Source organism: Quercus robur, chromosome 11 (genome assembly GCF_932294415.1).
Source record: "Quercus robur chromosome 11, dhQueRobu3.1, whole genome shotgun sequence".
NCBI classification, from domain to species: Eukaryota; Viridiplantae; Streptophyta; class Magnoliopsida; order Fagales; family Fagaceae; genus Quercus; species Quercus robur.
Genome location: NC_065544.1, coordinates 47748519 through 47767593, shown reverse-complemented (window position 1 = coordinate 47767593; position 19075 = coordinate 47748519). Strand labels below are relative to the sequence as shown.

At 35.0% G+C, this 19075-nt stretch overlaps 6 protein-coding genes across 6 annotated transcripts; all 6 read left to right on the top strand.

Moving 5' to 3' along the window:
* The first annotated feature begins 5369 nt into the window (after positions 1-5369).
* On the top strand, positions 5370-5996 carry LOC126706654 (auxin-responsive protein SAUR21-like). Its single transcript, XM_050406189.1, has one exon. It carries the CDS (start codon positions 5490-5492, stop codon positions 5790-5792), a length of 303 nt encoding a protein of 100 aa, XP_050262146.1. The 5' UTR covers positions 5370-5489; the 3' UTR covers positions 5793-5996.
* A 1550-nt stretch (positions 5997-7546) lies between these two features.
* Positions 7547-8206, top strand: LOC126706655 (auxin-responsive protein SAUR21-like). The gene has a single exon (XM_050406190.1). The coding sequence runs from the start codon at positions 7698-7700 to the stop codon at positions 7998-8000; it is 303 nt and encodes a 100-aa protein (XP_050262147.1). The 5' UTR covers positions 7547-7697; the 3' UTR covers positions 8001-8206.
* Positions 8207-8865: 659 nt separating this feature from the next.
* On the top strand, positions 8866-9423 carry LOC126707316 (auxin-responsive protein SAUR21-like). The gene has a single exon (XM_050406907.1). It carries the CDS (start codon positions 8981-8983, stop codon positions 9281-9283), a length of 303 nt encoding a protein of 100 aa, XP_050262864.1. The 5' UTR covers positions 8866-8980; the 3' UTR covers positions 9284-9423.
* A 1555-nt stretch (positions 9424-10978) lies between these two features.
* On the top strand, positions 10979-11620 carry LOC126707315 (auxin-responsive protein SAUR21-like). Its single transcript, XM_050406906.1, has one exon. The coding sequence runs from the start codon at positions 11111-11113 to the stop codon at positions 11411-11413; it is 303 nt and encodes a 100-aa protein (XP_050262863.1). The 5' UTR covers positions 10979-11110; the 3' UTR covers positions 11414-11620.
* Positions 11621-13675: 2055 nt separating this feature from the next.
* Positions 13676-14423, top strand: LOC126707324 (auxin-responsive protein SAUR24-like). Its single transcript, XM_050406914.1, has one exon. It carries the CDS (start codon positions 13935-13937, stop codon positions 14214-14216), a length of 282 nt encoding a protein of 93 aa, XP_050262871.1. The 5' UTR covers positions 13676-13934; the 3' UTR covers positions 14217-14423.
* Positions 14424-18147: 3724 nt separating this feature from the next.
* LOC126707314 (auxin-induced protein 15A-like) lies at positions 18148-18805 on the top strand. The gene has a single exon (XM_050406905.1). It carries the CDS (start codon positions 18303-18305, stop codon positions 18603-18605), a length of 303 nt encoding a protein of 100 aa, XP_050262862.1. The 5' UTR covers positions 18148-18302; the 3' UTR covers positions 18606-18805.
* Positions 18806-19075: the final 270 nt, after the last annotated feature.

Sequence of the window (19075 nt, the reverse complement as noted above, 5' to 3'; positions counted from 1 at the left end):
ATTAATACTTCCTATGCTTTGTGACTATGTTTGTTTAGTATGCTTGTTGTTTTTTTTTTTGGGTGTTTGTTTGTGAATATTTCTTAATTGTGTTTTATCAATCTTTTTGTTTCTTGAGTCAAAAATCCAAAAATTACATAGAAAATTTGAAAATCAAAAAGCTTGATCGACTTTGTTGAGTTTTGTCTTAAGACTCGTTTTGCCTTGTACCTTTGTGCTAATGGCTTTGTGCATTTTCGAGCATTGCTTGTCTTCATGCACTCATATCACCATGGGAAAAATCTTGAAATCTATGTGATTGTTGTAAATAGATCTTCAAACTTGTCATGAATAATTAGTGAATGGTTATGTTGATCTTGAAACATGCATAGACTTGTGTCTATATCTCTTCCCATTTTTTATTTTTTTTTGCTAAAAAGAGCTCACTAAATGTAAATCTCCAAATGAAAAGAGATATTGAGCTGCAAAAGCCTGTCGCACATTCTAGTATTTGACTAGGAAAAAGGGTAAGCGACCTTATATTAAAAGAGAAATTTCTTTCAAAAAGGCCAAAGGCCTGTTCTTCAAAGAAAAATGTTGTCTATACCTCTCACAATGAGAGATGATTGCCTCAAAAGATCAAATGTTATGGCTGAAAGTGGAGTCAAATGAAAAGCTCCAAGTTATGTTATCAAGTTGTGTGGGAAGTCATATATTCATATTTCTATAATTGAGATTGGTCACATGATCTAGTACTAATTGTGTATGCCTTGGTTGAATTGATCATTGAAGCTTCACACTAGACAAAGGACTATCTCATTGTTGTTATCCACACACAACACACAAGTTTATGTTCGATAAATGCCATATTCATTTGTGTGATTGTACTTGATAAAATGTGTTTTCACATGCTCAATCTTTGTTAATTCAAGCACAAAAAGATTTTTGAGTGTTTTAGGTGTTTTTGGAAAGTGTTTTGCTGAAAAATCTGAAAATTTCAAAAATACAGTTTTTGCCCTGTTTTGGCGGCTCAGTCGCGGGTGTGTCAAGTCGCGAGCCTCAGTCGCATCTTCGCTGGTCAGTTTTGGCGACTTGTTCGCGAGTGGAAGGTCCAGTCGCGAGATTCACTCAGAGATTTTCGCGGCTCAGCTCGCGACTCACTCGCGGGTATACCTTCCAGTCGCGAAAAACACTTAGAAAAATTTTTCAAAATTTTCCTCTTGACTGTTTTGGCGGCTTGAGCTGGCGACTGTGTGGCGACTTGAACCAGTCGCGAAAATCGCGTGTTTTGCAGAAACAGGAGCAGTTTTTAAACTTTTTCAGTTTTTCCCTCGAATTTTTGTGACTGTTCATCTTCTCTCTAAACACTCTCCCTCCCAAACACTCCGTGCTCCCTTTTCCAATCTCTTGTGTTGCATTCTTACCGCCCAAAATCGTCGAGTTACAGGTATGGGTTTTCTGATTTTCACTCTTTTCTACTTGAATTTGTGCTTTTACCCTTGATTTTTCGCATTTGATTGTGTTTTTGAAATGGGTTTGTGGTTCGGTCTCTGCTCTTTGTTCTTGCTTAGCGTGTGGATGCTATTGATATAGGTTGTGCTAATGATAGTCATTTTCCTATTGCTCTTGTGCTTAGCTAAGTATTCCTTTCATTTCAATCTGAACTTTGAGTTGTTGAGATGTTACTATTGGTTCTGTTTGAGGTTGTGAGTTTTTCCTTTGCTAGATTTGCATGTCTTAGACTGTTAATCTGTGGGAAGATTCTGTTAGGCTCATTATATTGTTTGTATGTCATATCATTTTTCCATAATCTGCCTCAATGTCATTCAACTGCCTTCAGGATAGTTTCATCATGTTGTTCATGTGTTTCCTATCCTAGGCTTGGGTTATCCATATGTTTGAACTAAATTGCTTGTTGTTTAAGTGTTTGAAATACATTTGTTTGGTTGATATCTCTCTCTGTTTACTACATGGTTCTGACTGGCTCTGCACATATGTTGCTATATGTTGTTGTGGCCTTTTCTGAGTGTTCACAGATGGCTCCTTCACCTCAGAAGAAGAAATCTACTGCGAAGAAGGCTGACAAAAGACTTAAGATGGATCCTAGATTGTTTAGGTCAGTTCACCATTTTGAGAGATACAAGGATAACTTCTTGAATGCAGGAATCATTCAAGAAAGATTTGTGGATTTGGAAGATTTAAGGCAAACTTTTATTCCCAGTTGTTTTGAAGGAAGGGGATGGGAAAAGCTTTTGGGTGGTTTCCCTGTTGTGTGTGAACCCTTAATTAGAGAATTCTACTCAAATGCTGTGATAAAGGACAATGAGTTGAGTTGCTGGGTGAGGGGTAAAGAGTTTGTCTTAGATGCTCATGTCATAGATGATGCATTAGGGCTTGAAGGATTAGATGATGAAGAATTTATCAATTACAAGGATAGGAGTGTGTCCATTGAAACTATTCAACAAAGGATAGGTGGGCAGAGAGAGGGAAAATGTTTGAATACCACTGCCTTTCCAGTGGACATGAGGTGCCTTACCATAATCATGATGTTTAACCTCTATCCCATTAGGAAATTGACTACAATCAACTGTGCTAGAGCAGTCTTTCTGATGGATCTAAAAGAAAAGAACTTCATAGACATCAGTTCCCACATTTATGACACCATTGTGGATGAGACTAGAACAACCTCTAGGCCTAAATTGATCTTTCCAAGTTTGCTAATGAGGATTTTTAGGAGTAAAGGAGTTCCAATCCCTCAAGACATCAGTCCAATGTCTACACCCTCTGCAATCAACAAGCTCACCTGCAAAAGGATAAGTGTCAGGCTTCCAGGAGAAGAAGATGAAGGTGATGAAGGAGAGGCTGCTCCAATGGAGACTGAAGCAGAAGCAACTGGACTTGCATCAACTTCAACACCTAGGAGAAGTGGCAAAAGACACAGAGCTTCAACCTCTGCAGACACACCTCCAGATGCTTTCCAGATCATTCTGGAAAGGCTTGATGGGATCAGGGCAGTCCAGAATGAGCATTCTGACAGGATGAGAGCCATGCAAGACCAGATTGATGTCTTGGCTGCTACACTTGACAGCTTCACAACTCAGCATGACAAGTGACCCTTTGGCCATTCCATGTCAAAAAGGGGGAGAAGTTCATTGATAATTGAGAAGCAGAAAAGCAGCTCTTAAGGGGGAGTAATTTGTTGAGGGGGAGTAATTAGTGTTTTTATGGTTTTTATAGTTTTAATACACTGGGTTTTGGTGTATAACTGTTCCTAACTCATTTCATATACTTTTGGTTTAAACTTTTATATATGTTTGATGATGTTATTCAGGTATTTGTTGGTTTGTACCCATATGCTTTTGTAAGCTTTGAGGGTTTATGTTTTCTGCATAGTTTGTAGGCCTTGTGGTATGTACCATGCTTAAGTGCAGCCTTTATGCTATGTTGAAATCAGTATGTTAAATCTAAATGTTCTGCATTGTGGTTTATGTACTGTCACTCTTGTGCCCTTGTAGGATTGTTCCTAGATGCATATGCCATGTGTGCTATGCATTGGTTGAGTGTTGAGCATACAAGTGTCTTGCCTTGTGCTTGTTAACTTGTATGTCTTTGTGTTCATTCCAAGTGTGAATGAACACTGTGATCACTACCTTGTGGTGTTCACTTGGTTGATCAAGCCATTTGTTCATTAACTCCATCTTATGCTTGATCTCTTTTTGCCTGTTTCATATGCATTTATAATTATCTGCTTACAATGATCATGGTGTATTGTTGTGTTTCAGGAGTTTATGTTCATATGATTCAAGTGCTTCACAGCTTCTAGAATTAGGTGTGAGTGAGTTTTGATCAACTGTTCCCAACTCACATGTTAAGTCTAGAGTCTGTTTTAGGGTTTTGTCACGGAATAGCCAAAGGGGGAGATTGTAAGGTTGAATTTATTCAACCATCTAATTGGCTTTATTCCGTGCCAAATTTGCTTGTAATTCAGCATTTAGTAACCCTGTATTTAGGTGGGATTGTTGTAAGGGTAGTGAGTGAGATAGTGTGAAGATTGCTCAAGAGTGTGCAAGAAAACAGAGTGTCGCGGCTGGGACTCGCGGCTGGACTCGCGGCTTCAACCCGCCAGAATCTGCACACGTGCCAAGCATGCTGGAAGATGAACAGTCATGCTAGCTGGAGCACTACAGGACAAAACAGGACAACTGGCCATACGGTTATCTCGCGACTGGAACTCGCGACTTAGTCAAGCCGCGAGGTCAAGCCGCGAGCCACCCCTGTTTTGGAAAAACCTGACGTTTCGCATTCCACTCCACTTCAGTATAAATACCCTTTTAACCCACGATTGAAAGAGAGCTTCCAGAGAGAATTTTGAGAGAGAAACCCTAAAGAAAAACCAGATTGTTTCACCCACAATCTCTACCTTAGAGTCTCATCAAAATCCCTCACTCTCTTCCTCTCCATTGTCAAATCCTTGAGAGGCCATTATACCAAACCTGGTTCTCACCATTATCATCTCTGTGAGACAGACGTTTGGAGTTCTGGGAAGCAGTTAGGAAGGAGCCAATATTCATTGGTTGATGCTACGGTGTAGTAGCGGAATCCGGAAAGCTAGAAAAGAAAAAGGTTCGGCGCAACCTCGTTGGAGCAAGAAGCTTGGAGGGCTTAGGTGCATTGGGTAGATTAGGCTTGGAGGGTCTATTGCTGTCCTTGTATCCCAACTGTATTTTCTAGTGGATTGATTACCGCTTGGAGGGCGGCGGAGAGGTTTTTCGCCGAGGTCTTCGGTTTCCTCTTCGATAACATATCTGGTGTTATCGCTGTGTTTGCATCTTCCTTCCTCTCTATCTCTGCCTTTACATTATCTGCTGTGGTTTATTTTGTTGTGGCTTAGATAGTTGTTTAATCAATTCCATGTTATACCATATGTTAAGTTTCCGCACACTAGTTGTTTAACATATTGCTTGTGTTGATTAAATTGGTTTTGGGGGTCTAAACGTTCAAAAGTGTTTTTGTACACGTTTTTGAACTTTCAATCCGGTTCCAATTAAATGTTGTTATCTAGACATAATTGACATATATGTCTAAACTTGTCCTTCTTTTGCAAAAGGACAGCCAGTGGTTCAGTGTTTACTCCAATCCATGTGCCTTTCAAATCAATGGGGTCCCCTTGCAGCTGGTTGTTGTCCTGGAAATGCTAGGGCATATTGTATTCCAACAAATATAGGGTCTCAATCACTACCAATTTCTTGACAATTTGTTGGAAGACAGGTCCATGTGATCCTTCAAATGCTTATCCTCTAGCCAAACCCCAGCCAATTCTCCTCTACACCACTCATTCCACAAAAGATAAATTTTCACACACACACCTTCATCTATATATACAGGCAAACATATCATCCAAATCCAAAACAAGTCATCACATCCTTTGATATCAAAATCATTACTTTCTTCTCCCTTTTCTTTTGTGTACTTGACCATTTTTCTTGGCAATATTATATATCCAGATATCCATGGCCATTCGTTTGCTCGGTGTTATGCATGCTAAGCACATTCTACGACGATCAAACTCGTTTGGAAAGCAAGTAGCTTCAACATCTATAGATGTTCCAAAAGGCTACATTGCAATATATGTTGGACAGAGTGAAAGGAGGCGGTTTGTAATTCCTATTTCATTTTTGAATCAGCCTTCATTTCAAGAATTGCTAAGAAGAGCTGAGGAAGAATTTGGATTTGATCATCCAATGGGTGGCCTTACAATTCCCTGCAGCGAAGACCTCTTCATCAATGTCACTTCTCAATTATATGACTTGTGATATGGTGCCACTAAGATAAAGCAATAGAAAAAATTTTGTAAATATTTGTTATTTATTTATTTTAGGCAGAAGAAGAGATGGCTATTTTCTATCCACTAAGAATTTTACAAATATAATTATTACAGTTCCTCCCACATTTTTAAGAAAAATGTTAAACTGTGAACACATTTTGGTTGAAATTTATCTTCTTTCATTTTTATGATATTTCTAGTCCCTTTTTTAATTTTTTTTTTTTTTTTTTTTTTTTTTTGCATCGTTTTCCATGAAAAGTGATACTTCCAGTCAAGTCTACCAGAGGCTAACAATTGAAGGAAGGCTTGGTTTCCAATAACCACAAGCTGCAAACCCACGCAATGCATAAAAAAAAATTGACAATTTATTTTTTTGTTAAATGATTAATGAAAATAGTAGATAAGGCTTATAAATGTTACTCTCAAACCCTTCTTAAAATGATGCAATTAAGTAGATGTGCTCATATATAGATGTGCTCATATAATCCCTTCTTTATATAGATTTGCTCATATACAACATTCTAATATTAATCACATGGCCATTTTCGCCTCTTTTATAGTTGATTTCCATTTTGCAAGTTCATCTACACTAAGTAAGAGGAACCAAATGTATTTAACCATTTATCCTTTCTGTTTCTGTTTCATTTCCAATGTTTATTTTTTTTAGAAGATTGACTTCGAGAAGTATGATATCAATCTAGGAAATATTAAATAATGCGTCAGATTATATTTAGATATGCAATTTTGATAAAGAAGGGATCCTAGTAATTTTAAGTCTTACAGTGTATGATCAGTTGATCATATGTACCAAAATCTCATAAGGCTATGGTTGTTACACTTTTTTACTTTGAATCTTTGACAATGCGACCAGAACAAAGGTCAAGGAAACAAGGGAGAAAAAGGCCAAAATCTGTTTTGCCAGTTGATAGCACCTAAAATAACTTGTCTACTGATGATTTTGGTACCAGTTGCTTGCAATAATCTCATCTCTTACAATGCCATGTATAGTCCTTCATATGGGGTGGGTTGCAGTTGAACTACTTGTAGGACATACTTCATCTGCTCTTCATGGGGTTTGTCCTGGAAGTCAGTGTACTTAGGCGCCAAAAAAGTTTGTGAGTAATGTTGAGGACATGTTAGTATGCTTCTGTTCCTCATCTTAAGCCATGATGATCCATGTACGTATCTGTGGATTCTCATGTTTCTTACTGTTGAAAATTTCACTCTCAATTTTATAACATAAATGAATGTCTTATATTCCGTTGGAGAAAACTAGTTTCTTAACTAATGCAGATAAATTTTATTGCTTTCCTTTTCTTTTCTATAATTTAGATTGCATTAAGGTTTAAAATTAAGTCATCAAAATTTCTTCTGAAGATATCTTAACAATAGCTAATTTTTTGCCCAGAGGCCCCATCATACAAGAGAATTATTTTTGTTCCAATTATTGTCAAGAAAAAATCAACATATATGTCTAAACCTGTCCCCCATCGAAAGAGGTCAGCTGGTAGTTCAGAGTTTTATCCAATCCACATATCTTTCATCTTGATGAGGTCCCCTTGCTGCTGCTTGTTGTCCTTGAAATACTTGGGCATATAACTTATTCATAAAATAAAAGGTCTCAATCACAACCAACTTCTTGATAATGAGTTGGAAGACAGGTTCATGTGATCCTTCAAATGCTTATCTCTCTCACATAACCGCAGCCAATATTTCCTCTACACCACTTATTCTACAATCCACAAAACAGAAATTGTCACTCACCATTCATCTATATATACATGAAAGCATAACATCAAAAACCAAGACAAGTGCTCACATCCTCTGATATTAAATCCTTACATCCTTCTCCCTTTTCTATTGTGAACTCTATCATTTTTCTCAGCAGTAGTCAATGGCCATTCGTTTGCTTGGTATTATGCATGCTAAGCACATTCTCCGACGATCAAACTCATTTGGAAAGCAAGTAGCTTCAACATCTATAAATGTCCCAAAAGGCTATATTGCAATATATGTTGGAGAGAGTGAAAGGAGGCGCTTTGTAATTCCTATATCATTTTTGAACCAACCTTCATTTCAAGAATTGCTAAGTAAAGCTGAGGAAGAATTTGGATTTGATCATCCAATGGGTGGTCTCACAATTCCCTGCAGCGAAGATATCTTCATCAATCTCACTTCTAGCTTATATGAATTGTGAGATGGTTCTACTTAGCTAAAACAGCAGAAACAATTTTGTTAATCAATGTAAATTCTTTATTTCTTTTAGGCAGAAGAAGAGATGGGGATTGTCCATCCACCAAAATATTATAATAGAATTATTGCAGCTCCTCCAAAATTCTTCAGAATATTGTAAAACTGTGAACACATTTGGTTGAAATTAATCCTCTTTAGGTTTCATCATAATTCTAGTGCCTTTTGTTTAATTAGGGTCTTTACTGATACAGATATCTTTTCATTCTTAAATTTTGATTGCATTGAGGTTAATGGTTAACTCATCAAAATTTGTTCTCAGAAAAAATATGCCATTCCAGGGAGACTTTATCAATATTTGTATTTGGCTCAAATACAAGACGCTATACTTATTGTAAAATTCTGAGTAAGGTTTGCATGATGTTACAGATGTTTCCTACCAAAAAGGATTTGGAAAAGATCTTAAACATAGCTAATTTCTCGTCTAAAATCCCCATCATACAAGAGACTAATCCAGTTCCAACTATATGTTATTTTCTAGACGTAATCAGCATATATGTCTAAGCTTGTCCTTCTATTGCAAGAGGTCAGCTGGTAATTCAGAGTTCTCTCCAATTCATGTATCTTTCATATCAATGGGGTCCCATTGAAGCAGGTTGGTGTCTTGGAAATGCTAGGGCATATTATATTCCGAAAATATAGGGTCTCAATCACTACCAATTTCTTGATGATTTGTTGGAAGACAGGTCCATGTGATCCTTTAAATGCTTATGACTCTGACAGATCCCCAGACAATTTCCCTCTACACCACTCATTCCACATAAGAGAAATATTCACACACACCATTCATCTATATATACACGCAAACATATCATCCATATCCAAAACAAGCCCTCACATCCTTTGAAATCAAATTCTTACTTTCTTCTCTCTTTCCTTTTGTGTACTCCATCAATTTTCTCAGCAATATTATATATCCAGATATCCATGGCCATTCGTTTGCTCAGTATTATGCATGCTAAGCACATTTTGCGACGATCAAACTCATTTGGAAAGCAAGTAGCTTCAACATCCATAGATGTTCCAAAAGGCTACATTGCAATATATGTTGGAGAGAGTGAAAGGAGGCGCTTTGTAATTCCTATATCATTTTTGAACCAGCCTTCATTTCAAGAATTGTTAAGTAAAGCTGAGGAAGAATTTGGATTTGATCATCCAATGGGTGGTCTAACAATTCCCTGCAGCGAAGACATCTTCATCAATCTCACTTCTCGCTTATATGAATTGTGAGACGGTTCGACTTAGCTAAAATAGCAGAAACAATTTTGTTAATCAATGTAAATTTTTTCTTTCTTTGAGTCCGAAGAAGTGATGGCAATTATCCATCCACAAAAAATATTACTAATAGAATTATTGTAATTCCTCCAACATTCTTCAGAAAAATATAAAACTGTGAACACAATTTGGTTGAAATTTATCCTCTTAAGATTTTATAATATTTCTTGTCACTTTTGTTTAATTTATTTCTGCATCGTTTCTACAAAAACTGAATACTTCTAGTCAAACCTACCACAGGCTGCCAAGAGTCTTATAACTCAATTGGTTAGCACCTCCTAATGTTTCCAAAAAGACATCCAGGGTTCAAATCCCCCCACTCTCAACTATCGAATTATCAAAACCAAAATTATATCAAAGGCTAACAATTCAAGCAAGGCTTAGTTTTCCAAAACCATGAGGTCATATACAACTTTCCAATTTGCCCATTCACTGAGAATAATTAAGTCAGAGGAATCAAAATGTCTTTAACCATTTATCATTTCTGTTTCTGTTTCTGTTTTATTTCCAATGTTTAGCTTGGTTAGAAGATTGACTTTAAGAAGTATGATGTCTATCTAACTAATATTTAACAATGTAGACAAAATATTAGTTTCATTTTAGATGTGCAATTTTTCAATAGAAGGAACCCTGTAAGGCTTACAAAGTGTGTGACCACATATACCCAAATCCCAAATCTCATGAGACAATGGTTGTTACACTCTGTTACTTTAAATCTTTAATAATGAGACCATAACAAAGGTCAAGGAAACAAGGGAGAAAAAGAGAGGAAATGTGTTTTGCCAGTTGTCAGCATCCAAAATGACTTCTCTACTGATTATTTTCGTGCTCACTGCTAGCAATAATTTCATCTCTTAGACTGCCATATTTAGTCCTTGATATGGTATGGGTTGCAATTGAACTACTTGTAGGACATACTTCATGTGCTCTTCATGGGGCTTTGTCCTAGAAGTCATTGTACTGAGGCACCAAAAAAGTCAGTGAGTAAGGTTAAGGACATGTTAGTACAATTTATGTTCCTCACCCTAAGCCATGATGATCCATGTGCATATCTGCAGATTCTCATGTTGCTTACTGTTGGTTCACTCTCAATTTTATAACATGAATAAATGTCTTATCCTCCATTAGAGGAAATAAGTGTCTTATCTGACACGTAAATTTTATTGCTTTTCTTTTCTTTTCTAGGATTTAGATTGCATTAAGGTTCCCCCCCACCCAAAAAAAAAAAAAAAAAAACGAAAAGAGAAGAAGATATCTTAATTATAATTAATTTTTTGTCCAAAAGCCCCATCATACAAGAGGTTAATTTAGTTCCATATATTGGCAAGAAATATTCGACATATATGTCTAATCCTGTCCTCCTATTGAAAGAGGTCAGCCGGTAGTTCAAAGTTTTATCCAATCCATGTATCTTTCATCTCGACAGGGTCCCCTTGCTGCTGCTTTTTGTCCAGGAAATTCTTGGACATATAACTCATTCAAAAAATAAAAGATCTCAATCACTGCTAACTTTTTGATAATGAGTTGGAAGACAGGTCCATGTGATCCTTCTAATGTTTATCTCTCTCACATAACCCCAGCCAATATTGCCTCTACACCACTTATTCCACAATCCACATAATATAAATTTTCACACAGCATTCATCTATATATAGATGAAAGCATATCATCAAAATCCAAGCCAAGTCCTCACATCCTCTGATATCAAATCCTTAAATTCTTCTCCCTTTTCTTTTGTGGACTTCATCATTTTTCTCAGCAGTACTCTATAGCCAAATATCAATGGCCATTCGTTTGCTCGGTATTATGCATGCTAAGCACATTCTCCGACGATCAAACTCATTTGGAAAGCAAGTGGCTTCAACATCTATAGATGTTCCAAAAGGCTATATTGCAATATATGTTGGAGAGAGTGAAAGGAGGCGCTTTGTAATCCCTATATCATTTTTGAACCAGCCTTCATTTCAAGAATTGCTAAGTAAAGCTGAGGAAGAATTTGGATTTGATCATCCAATGGGTGGTCTCACAATTCCCTGCAGTGAAGACATCTTCATCAATCTCACCTCTCGCTTATATGAATTGTGAGATGGTTCCTCGTAGCTAAAACAGTAGAAACGATTTTGTTAATCCATGTAAATTCTTTAATTCTTTTAGGCAGAAGAAGAGATGAGGATTGTCCATCCACCAAATATATTACTAATCAAATTATTGCAGTTCCTCCAACATTCTTCAGAAAATGTAAAACTGGGAACACATTTTAATTGAAACTAATCCTTTTTAGGTTTTATGATATTTCTAGTCCCTTTTGTTTAATTTATTTTTTCATCATTTTCTACCAAAGGTGCAAACTGCCAGTCAAGTCTACCAAAGGCTAATAATTTGAGCAAGGCTTAGTTTTCAATAACCATGTGGTCGTATTCAACTTTTTAATATTAATCAGATGGTCTTTTTGCCTTTTCTGTAGTTGATTTTCCATTTTCCCCATTCACCGAGACTAATTAAGAGGAACCAAAATGTTTTTAACCCTTTATCATATCTGTTTCTGTTTTGTTACCAACGTTTCAGCTTGGTTAACAGATTGACTTTGGGAAGTATGGTATCTATCTGGGTAAAATACATTTGGAACAAACAATAAGTAAAAATGCGGAATTTTTTTTCCAAATAACCTTAAATATCAAATTATTTAGTTAGTTGTCACGTTTCAAAATAATGTGAAAAACTAGCATCTCGAGTGTCTAAAACTCGATTTCCAAGATAAAACTTGAGTTTATAAGTTTCGATTTGTAAGTGGTGAGTGGTGATGTGGGAGAAAAAATCCATGTGGAAAAAAATCCATGTGGAACTCGAGTTTTTAAGACTTGAGTTCCACCATTTTATTTCTCTTCTTCTTCCTTGCGTCTGTTCGTGTTCTGTGTTCTTCTTCGTCGCTCCACCCAGCGTTCTTCTCCAGCCAGATCTCCCAGCGTCACTAGTGTTCTTCTTCATCGCTCCACCCAGTGTTCTTCTTCAGCCAGATTGCCTACCCAGCGTCTCTTCGTTCTTTCTTCAGATCTTCTGTGGGTTCTTCTCTTCTTCTCAGATCTTCATTTTTTTTTGGGTTCTTTCTTTTTTTTTTGGGTTCTTTCTTCTTTTTTTGGGTTTTTACGTTTTTTGTTCTCTGTTTGAAATCGAGTGTAAAAAACTCGAGATTCATTTTTTTGAACTCAACTATTAAAAACTCGAGATCTATATGACATTATCATGTCCAACTCAGCAAGTGGGAAGCGAGCCTTTGAGGCTCGAGATTGATATGGAACTCGAGTTTCTAAAACTCGAGATGCTAGTCCGCAATTTTCTTTCAAACCCATATTAACTTATTATATTTTATCCCTTCACAACGTTAGTTTGCAAATATCCCCAAAAAATGTGTATGTTGCAGTTTTGCTAAAGTAGAGATCCTTATAACTCTTACAAAGTGGATGACCACATGCATCCAAATCTCATGAAACTAAAGTTTTTACACTCTGTCACTTTGAATCTCTATAACAAAGGTGAAGGAAATACAGGAGAAAAAGAGAACAAATTTTTTTTTTTGTAGGTTGTGAGCACTCAAAAAGACATGACTACTGATGTTTTTTGTGCCAGCCTCTTGTAATAATTTCATTTCTATGGGATGGGTTGTAGTTGAACTTGTAGGACATACTTCATGTGCTCTTCATGAGGGTTTGTCTCAGAAGTCATTGTACTGAGGCCCCAAAAAAAGGGTGAGTTTGGTTGAGGACATGTCATTGATTATGTTGCTCCTCAACTCAAGCCACAAATATGCATGTGCATATCTGCAGATTCTAATGCTTCGTACAGTTGAGTGTCATTCTGAAGTACATAACTTACATATACCCGGCTGAGAATATCAGTCTTTATTGCTGCAGAGAACTCCTTTTTTCTTTTTTCTTTTCCATGATTTAAATTTCATTGAGGGTAACGGTTAAATGTTAACTGTTGACACATCCAAATTTGTTCTGTAGAGCACATGAAGTATGTCCTAACATCAAAATTTCAAGGCGTCTTTATTAACATTCTTACTCAGCAATTGAAAAGATATGGCTTAGTTTTCATTAATCCCTAAGATAGGTAATATTTTATCCAAAACTCCCATCATACCAGAGACTACTAATCCAGTAGTAATCCAGTTCCAACTATTTATTGTCACCTATAAATAATTGACATATATGTCTAAACATGTCCTCTATTATTAGAGGTCAGCCAATTGGTCTGAATTTTCTCCAATCCATATATCCTTCATTTGAAATGGGTCCCTTCTTGTATCAACAAATGTAGAGTCTCAATCACTGTCAAGTTCTTGATGATTAAGTTCGAAAACAGATCATGTGACTCTTCAAGTGCTTATGTCTCTCACACAACCCCAGCCAGTTGTCTCTATGTCATCCAGTGCACATTTCAGAGATTTCTGCGTATACTGGTCACTTATATATATGCACACTCATATCATCCCACCAAAGCCAAAACAAGTCCACTCATCCTCTCATATCAATTCCTTACTTTCCTCTCTCGTTGCTTTTTGATCTTCATCACCTTTCCAGAAACATTTCATACTAGTTAGATAGCCATGGTTATTCGATTGCCCAGTATTATGCATGCTAAGAACATTCTCAGACGATCAAACTCATTTGGAAAGCAAGTACCAAAAGGCTATATTGCAATATATGTTGGAGAGTGTGAAAGGAGGCGCTTTGTAATTCCCATATCATTTTTGAACCAGCCTTCATTTCAAGAATTGCTACGTAGAGCTGAGGAAGAATTTGGATTTGATCATCCAATGGGTGGTCTCACAATTCCCTGCAGCGAAGACATCTTCAATGATCTCGCTTCTCGCTTACATGAATTGTGATATGGCGCCACTAAGATAAAACAGCTGTGACAATTTTGTATATCTATGAAAAATTCTTTCTTTCTTTCTTTAGGCAAAAGAAGATATGGGGAATGTCCATCCACTAAAGATGTTACAAGTAGAAATACCATAGTCCCTCTCACATTCTCTGGAGAAATGTCAAAATTGAGTTAACTTTTTGTTGAAAGTAATCCTCTTTAGTTTTTATGATAACTAGCCGCGGCCCGCAAACCCGTGTGTTGCGCGTGATAATTATTTTTATGGTGGTTTTATTAAATTTTTTTTACAATTTAAACTAATCTAATAATGAGTAATGTATTTTGTAATTATATTTGTATTTATTATAGGAACAATCATAAATGTAATATAGGAACAATTCAAAACACCAAAAAAACGTAAACTAAAAAAAATTAATAAAACTTAACAATGATTAATTGAACCAATATTAGGATAAAATTTTGTTTTTGATAATCTATTAATGTTATTTTCTTTGTAGAAATTATAATTTCGGCAGCCCAAAACATATTATCAAATAAACAATTATTAGCAAAATCTAATAATTAAATTTCTATACATGCATTGTTATAAAATAATAATAATAAAAATAAAATTGCAAAAGTTAAAATTTGTCACCTATCCGATTATTTCTATTTGGCTAACCTTTGCTTTTCTTTAAATAAATGGCATTATAGAGTACTTCTAATGCAATTATTAAGAGTACTTTGTCCACCACAAAGGATTAGAAAATAAACAAAAATGAGTAAATTCTCATAGTTTAACATCTAAATTGAGCACTATAAAAAATCATGCTATGTAACATAATAAATACTAAATTATCCAAATCATGCTATGTAATAGAATAATACTATATTTTTATATACTATATTTAATTCTTTAGAACGCAATAGGATAACACTTAACAATCAAAGAGAATAAAAAATAAATAAAAAACAACAACAACAACAACAATTTAAAAAACAAAAATAAATCACATTAACCCAAAATAGAGTTTTAAAAAATATAAAAAATTATCAACCTAAAGTAGAGATGCAAGGAAAAAAAAATCCACCAAAAAATTTAGAGAGAGAGAGAGAGAGAGAGAGAGAGAGAGAAAGAGAGGGAGAGAGAGAGGGAACTTTTTTTTTTTTTTGTGAGAGAAAACTATGCATAGAATAGAAGAGATAATGACAAATTTATAGTAAGAGAGTGTGAATAAGAAGAGACAAAAATAAAGGAAGATGAAGGGAAAGAGGAGGAATGATATTCATTTAGAGGGTAGTGGGGAGATGAAAATGTAAGGAGGGGGAGAAAGATTGAAGAAGTAGTGAGGAGAATGGTAAGGGAGAGAGAAAGGTTGGAGAAGTGTAAATATTAAAAAAATAAATGTTAAAAACAATTATAAGAAAATTGAAAAAAAAAAAAAAACTCACCTTAAAGCTTGAAAGGCTTCAACGTTTTTTTTTTTTTTTTTAGCTGAAAAGGCTCACACAAAACCCTAAAGATGAATTGAAAAGGCTTTGAGTTGGGCTTGATAGTGGAACTAAATAAATAAGAAATAGACTGGATTAATTATACAAATTTATTATAAGGTGATAGTGAAAGTAAATAAATAAATAGTGGGCTAGATTTATTATAGGGTGATAGTGGAAGTAAATAAATAAGTAGTGGGCTGCATTTATAGGGCTGAAAATTATAAAAACTATTTTAAAATTGTAGGACAAATTATATTTAAAAAAAAAAAAAAATGACGTGGCAACTAATGTGGTGCAACGTGAGAGAAGCAGTATTAAACGCTACACTTCAGTTTTTAGTAATATATAGATTATTGTCTTTTTTATTTGGTTTAACATGCCAAGGTTTTATAAAGGTAATAGTGATCTGTGCAAATTTTCCTATCCCAGGGTCATCTTCAATGATTTAATGGAACAATTTTTTCTTTTAGGTACTCAAGAATGATCTTCCATTGCTCAAGGAGATCAATTGAACCATATGATGAAATTCTCTAGTTGAGCTGGTCTTGACCATGAACTCAAATCACATGAGGCTCATTTACTCTTTCTTGCTTTGATAATGAGATTGTTGGAGCATTTTAAAATCAAAATATTATTTTGACAAAATTAATTAATAATACCAATGGTTAATTAAAAAGATGGGCTAAAAAAGAGATGATGTCTTTTTGGCTTAGTCAATTGAAATAATATCATTTCTTATCAATTTAATAGTCTTTTTTTTTTTTTCCTTTTTTTCTTTTTCTATATACATATCTTGCTGGTTTAGCCTTCATATTTGTTGTGGCTGATATTCACACTTGGCTAAGAATTTGCTCCCACTTCTTGTTGTGGCTGAAATTCATTCTTGGTTGAGAGGGAGACTTTGCGCTCACCAAGAAGTGGGTAGTTTTTCCCAATCAAGGACTATTGCATTCCAACAAAAAATATATGTAAAGGCTAAACCAGCAAGATATGTATATAGAATCTTTGAGAAAAATCATCAAACACATAGAAGGCATACATAATGCACACAAGATTTATGTGTTTCCATTCGATACTAAGCCCAACTTCACCAAAATGAAATCTTCCAAACAACTTGTTGAAATAAACTTCAAACACCTTTGAGACACTTGCTTCAATAGGTTTCCATAGCCATGGTAGACTGAGGAAGAATAGCTCACAACCAAGCCCTTATCTCTCACCCTTATGTAGATGCATAATTTTTTTTTTTTTTTTTTAACTAAATGCAAGTTTAACAAGTCTAATGAGAATGCTATGCTAGCTTCCCACATTTGTAATTTAGTTACGTTTCTATTTTTAATATGATAAATTACAGATTGTCCTAAAAGGCTAAAAATTAAGTTTAATTATAAAATGAGAGGTAAGTTGTAGGCAAGAATCAAACCCTAAAATCTCTTATTTGAAGACGGTTAAGCTAACTGAAGCCCACGAGTAGGTCTAATTTTTTTTTTTTTTTTTGGCAGAAAAATTCGGTTAAAACTTAAGCCAATAGGAAATTATGAATCTAATCATTTAAATTAATATATATATATATATATATATATATTTAATATAAAGTATCATAAAAAAAAAGTTTAAAACAAACAAGTAAATAAACCCTAATGAGCTTGGGCTAAACAAGGATCAAAACTTGATGATCATAAAAAAATAAAAATAAAAAAGGCTCAATACTTGATACGGGGTTGAACAGTTGAACTACTTGTAGGACATACTTCACGTGCTCTTCATGAGAGTTTGTCCTAGAAGTCATTGTACTAAGGCACCAAAAAGTCGATGAGTTAGGTTGAGGACATGTTATTCAGTACGTTTCTCTTCCTCACCTCAAGCCACAATGATTGATCTACATATCTGCACATTCTAATGTTTCTTACAGTTGGAAATTTCATTATCATCTACATATTTTATACTCTCTTCCAAAAATCAGGGTTTTATTGCTACAGATAACTTTTCTTTCTTTTTCTTTCCATCATTTGGATTTATTAAGGAAATTTGTTTTGAAGAGTACCTGAAAATATGTCCATTAACCCATCAAAATTGTAAAGTGCCTTTATTAAAAATCTTCATGGCTACACTAGTTGTAAATTTGCAAGTTATGATGTTACAAATTGTTTATCCAAAGGGCCCATCATACAAGAGACTAATCCAGTTCCAATCATATGTTGTTTCATATAAATAATAGACATATATGTCTAAACCTGTCCTATATTATAAAAAGTCAGCCAATAGGTGAAAACTTTCCAATACATATATCTTTCATTTGAATTGGGTCCCTTCATGTACCAACAAATATAGAGTCTCATTCACAGCCAAGTTCTAAATGATGAGTTGGAAGACATATCCATGTGACTCTTTAAGAGCCTATGTCTATCACACAACACCAACCAATTGCTTCTACACCATTCATTCCACACTTCAGAGATTTTCACACTCACTATTAATCTATATATATGCACACGCATATTATCCATAACCAAACCAAATCCTCACATCCCTTGATATCAATTTCTTAATTTCTTCACCCTTTGCTTTGTGATCTTTATTATCTTTCTCAGCAATATAAAATAGATAGATTGCCATGGCCATTCGTTTGCCCGGAATTATGCATGCTAAGCACATTCTTCGACGCTCCAACTCATTCAGAAAGCATTTAGCTTCAACATCTATAGATGTTCCAAAAGGCTACATTGCAGTTTATGTTGGAGAGAGTGAAATGAGGCGCTTTGTAATTCCTATATCGTTCTTGAACCAGCCTTCATTTCTAGAATTGCTAAGTAAGGCTGAGGAAGAATTTGGATATGATCATCCAATGGGTGGTCTCACAATTCCTTGTAGTGAAGACATCTTCATTGATCTCACTTCTCGCTTACATGAACTGTGAAATGGTGCCTCTAAGATGAAACAGTAGTGACAATTTTGTATATCTATGTAAATTCTTTCTTTCTTTGGGCGGAAGAAGAGATGGGGATTGTCCATCCACTAAAGATGTTACAATTAGAAATACTATAGCCCTTCTCACATTCTCCAGAGAAATGTAAAATTGAGTCAACTTTTTGTTGAAAGGGATTCTCTTTGGTTTTATGATATTTCTTGTCCTTTTAATTTGATTTAACATGCCAAAGATTTCTATGGGTTAGTGATCTGTGCAATTATTCTCCTTAGACTATGATATTTCTACTCCCTTTAATTTAATTTAACTTGGTATGATTTTTCTATGGATAATAGTGATCTATGCAACTTTTCCCATCTCAAAGTCATCCTCAATGATTTATTGGAACAATTTTTTTTTATGTATTCAAGAATGTTCTTCCAATGTTCAAAGATTTCAATTGAAACCAAATAATGAAATCA

Bases quoted from the DNA above. Each gene is read 5' to 3' on its own strand.
- LOC126707316 (XM_050406907.1), top strand. From the start codon at position 8,981: ATGGCCATTCGTTTGCTCAGTATTATGCATGCTAAGCACATTTTGCGA.
- LOC126706654 (XM_050406189.1), top strand. From the start codon at position 5,490: ATGGCCATTCGTTTGCTCGGTGTTATGCATGCTAAGCACATTCTACGA.
- LOC126707315 (XM_050406906.1), top strand. From the start codon at position 11,111: ATGGCCATTCGTTTGCTCGGTATTATGCATGCTAAGCACATTCTCCGA.
- LOC126706655 (XM_050406190.1), top strand. From the start codon at position 7,698: ATGGCCATTCGTTTGCTTGGTATTATGCATGCTAAGCACATTCTCCGA.
- LOC126707314 (XM_050406905.1), top strand. From the start codon at position 18,303: ATGGCCATTCGTTTGCCCGGAATTATGCATGCTAAGCACATTCTTCGA.
- LOC126707324 (XM_050406914.1), top strand. From the start codon at position 13,935: ATGGTTATTCGATTGCCCAGTATTATGCATGCTAAGAACATTCTCAGA.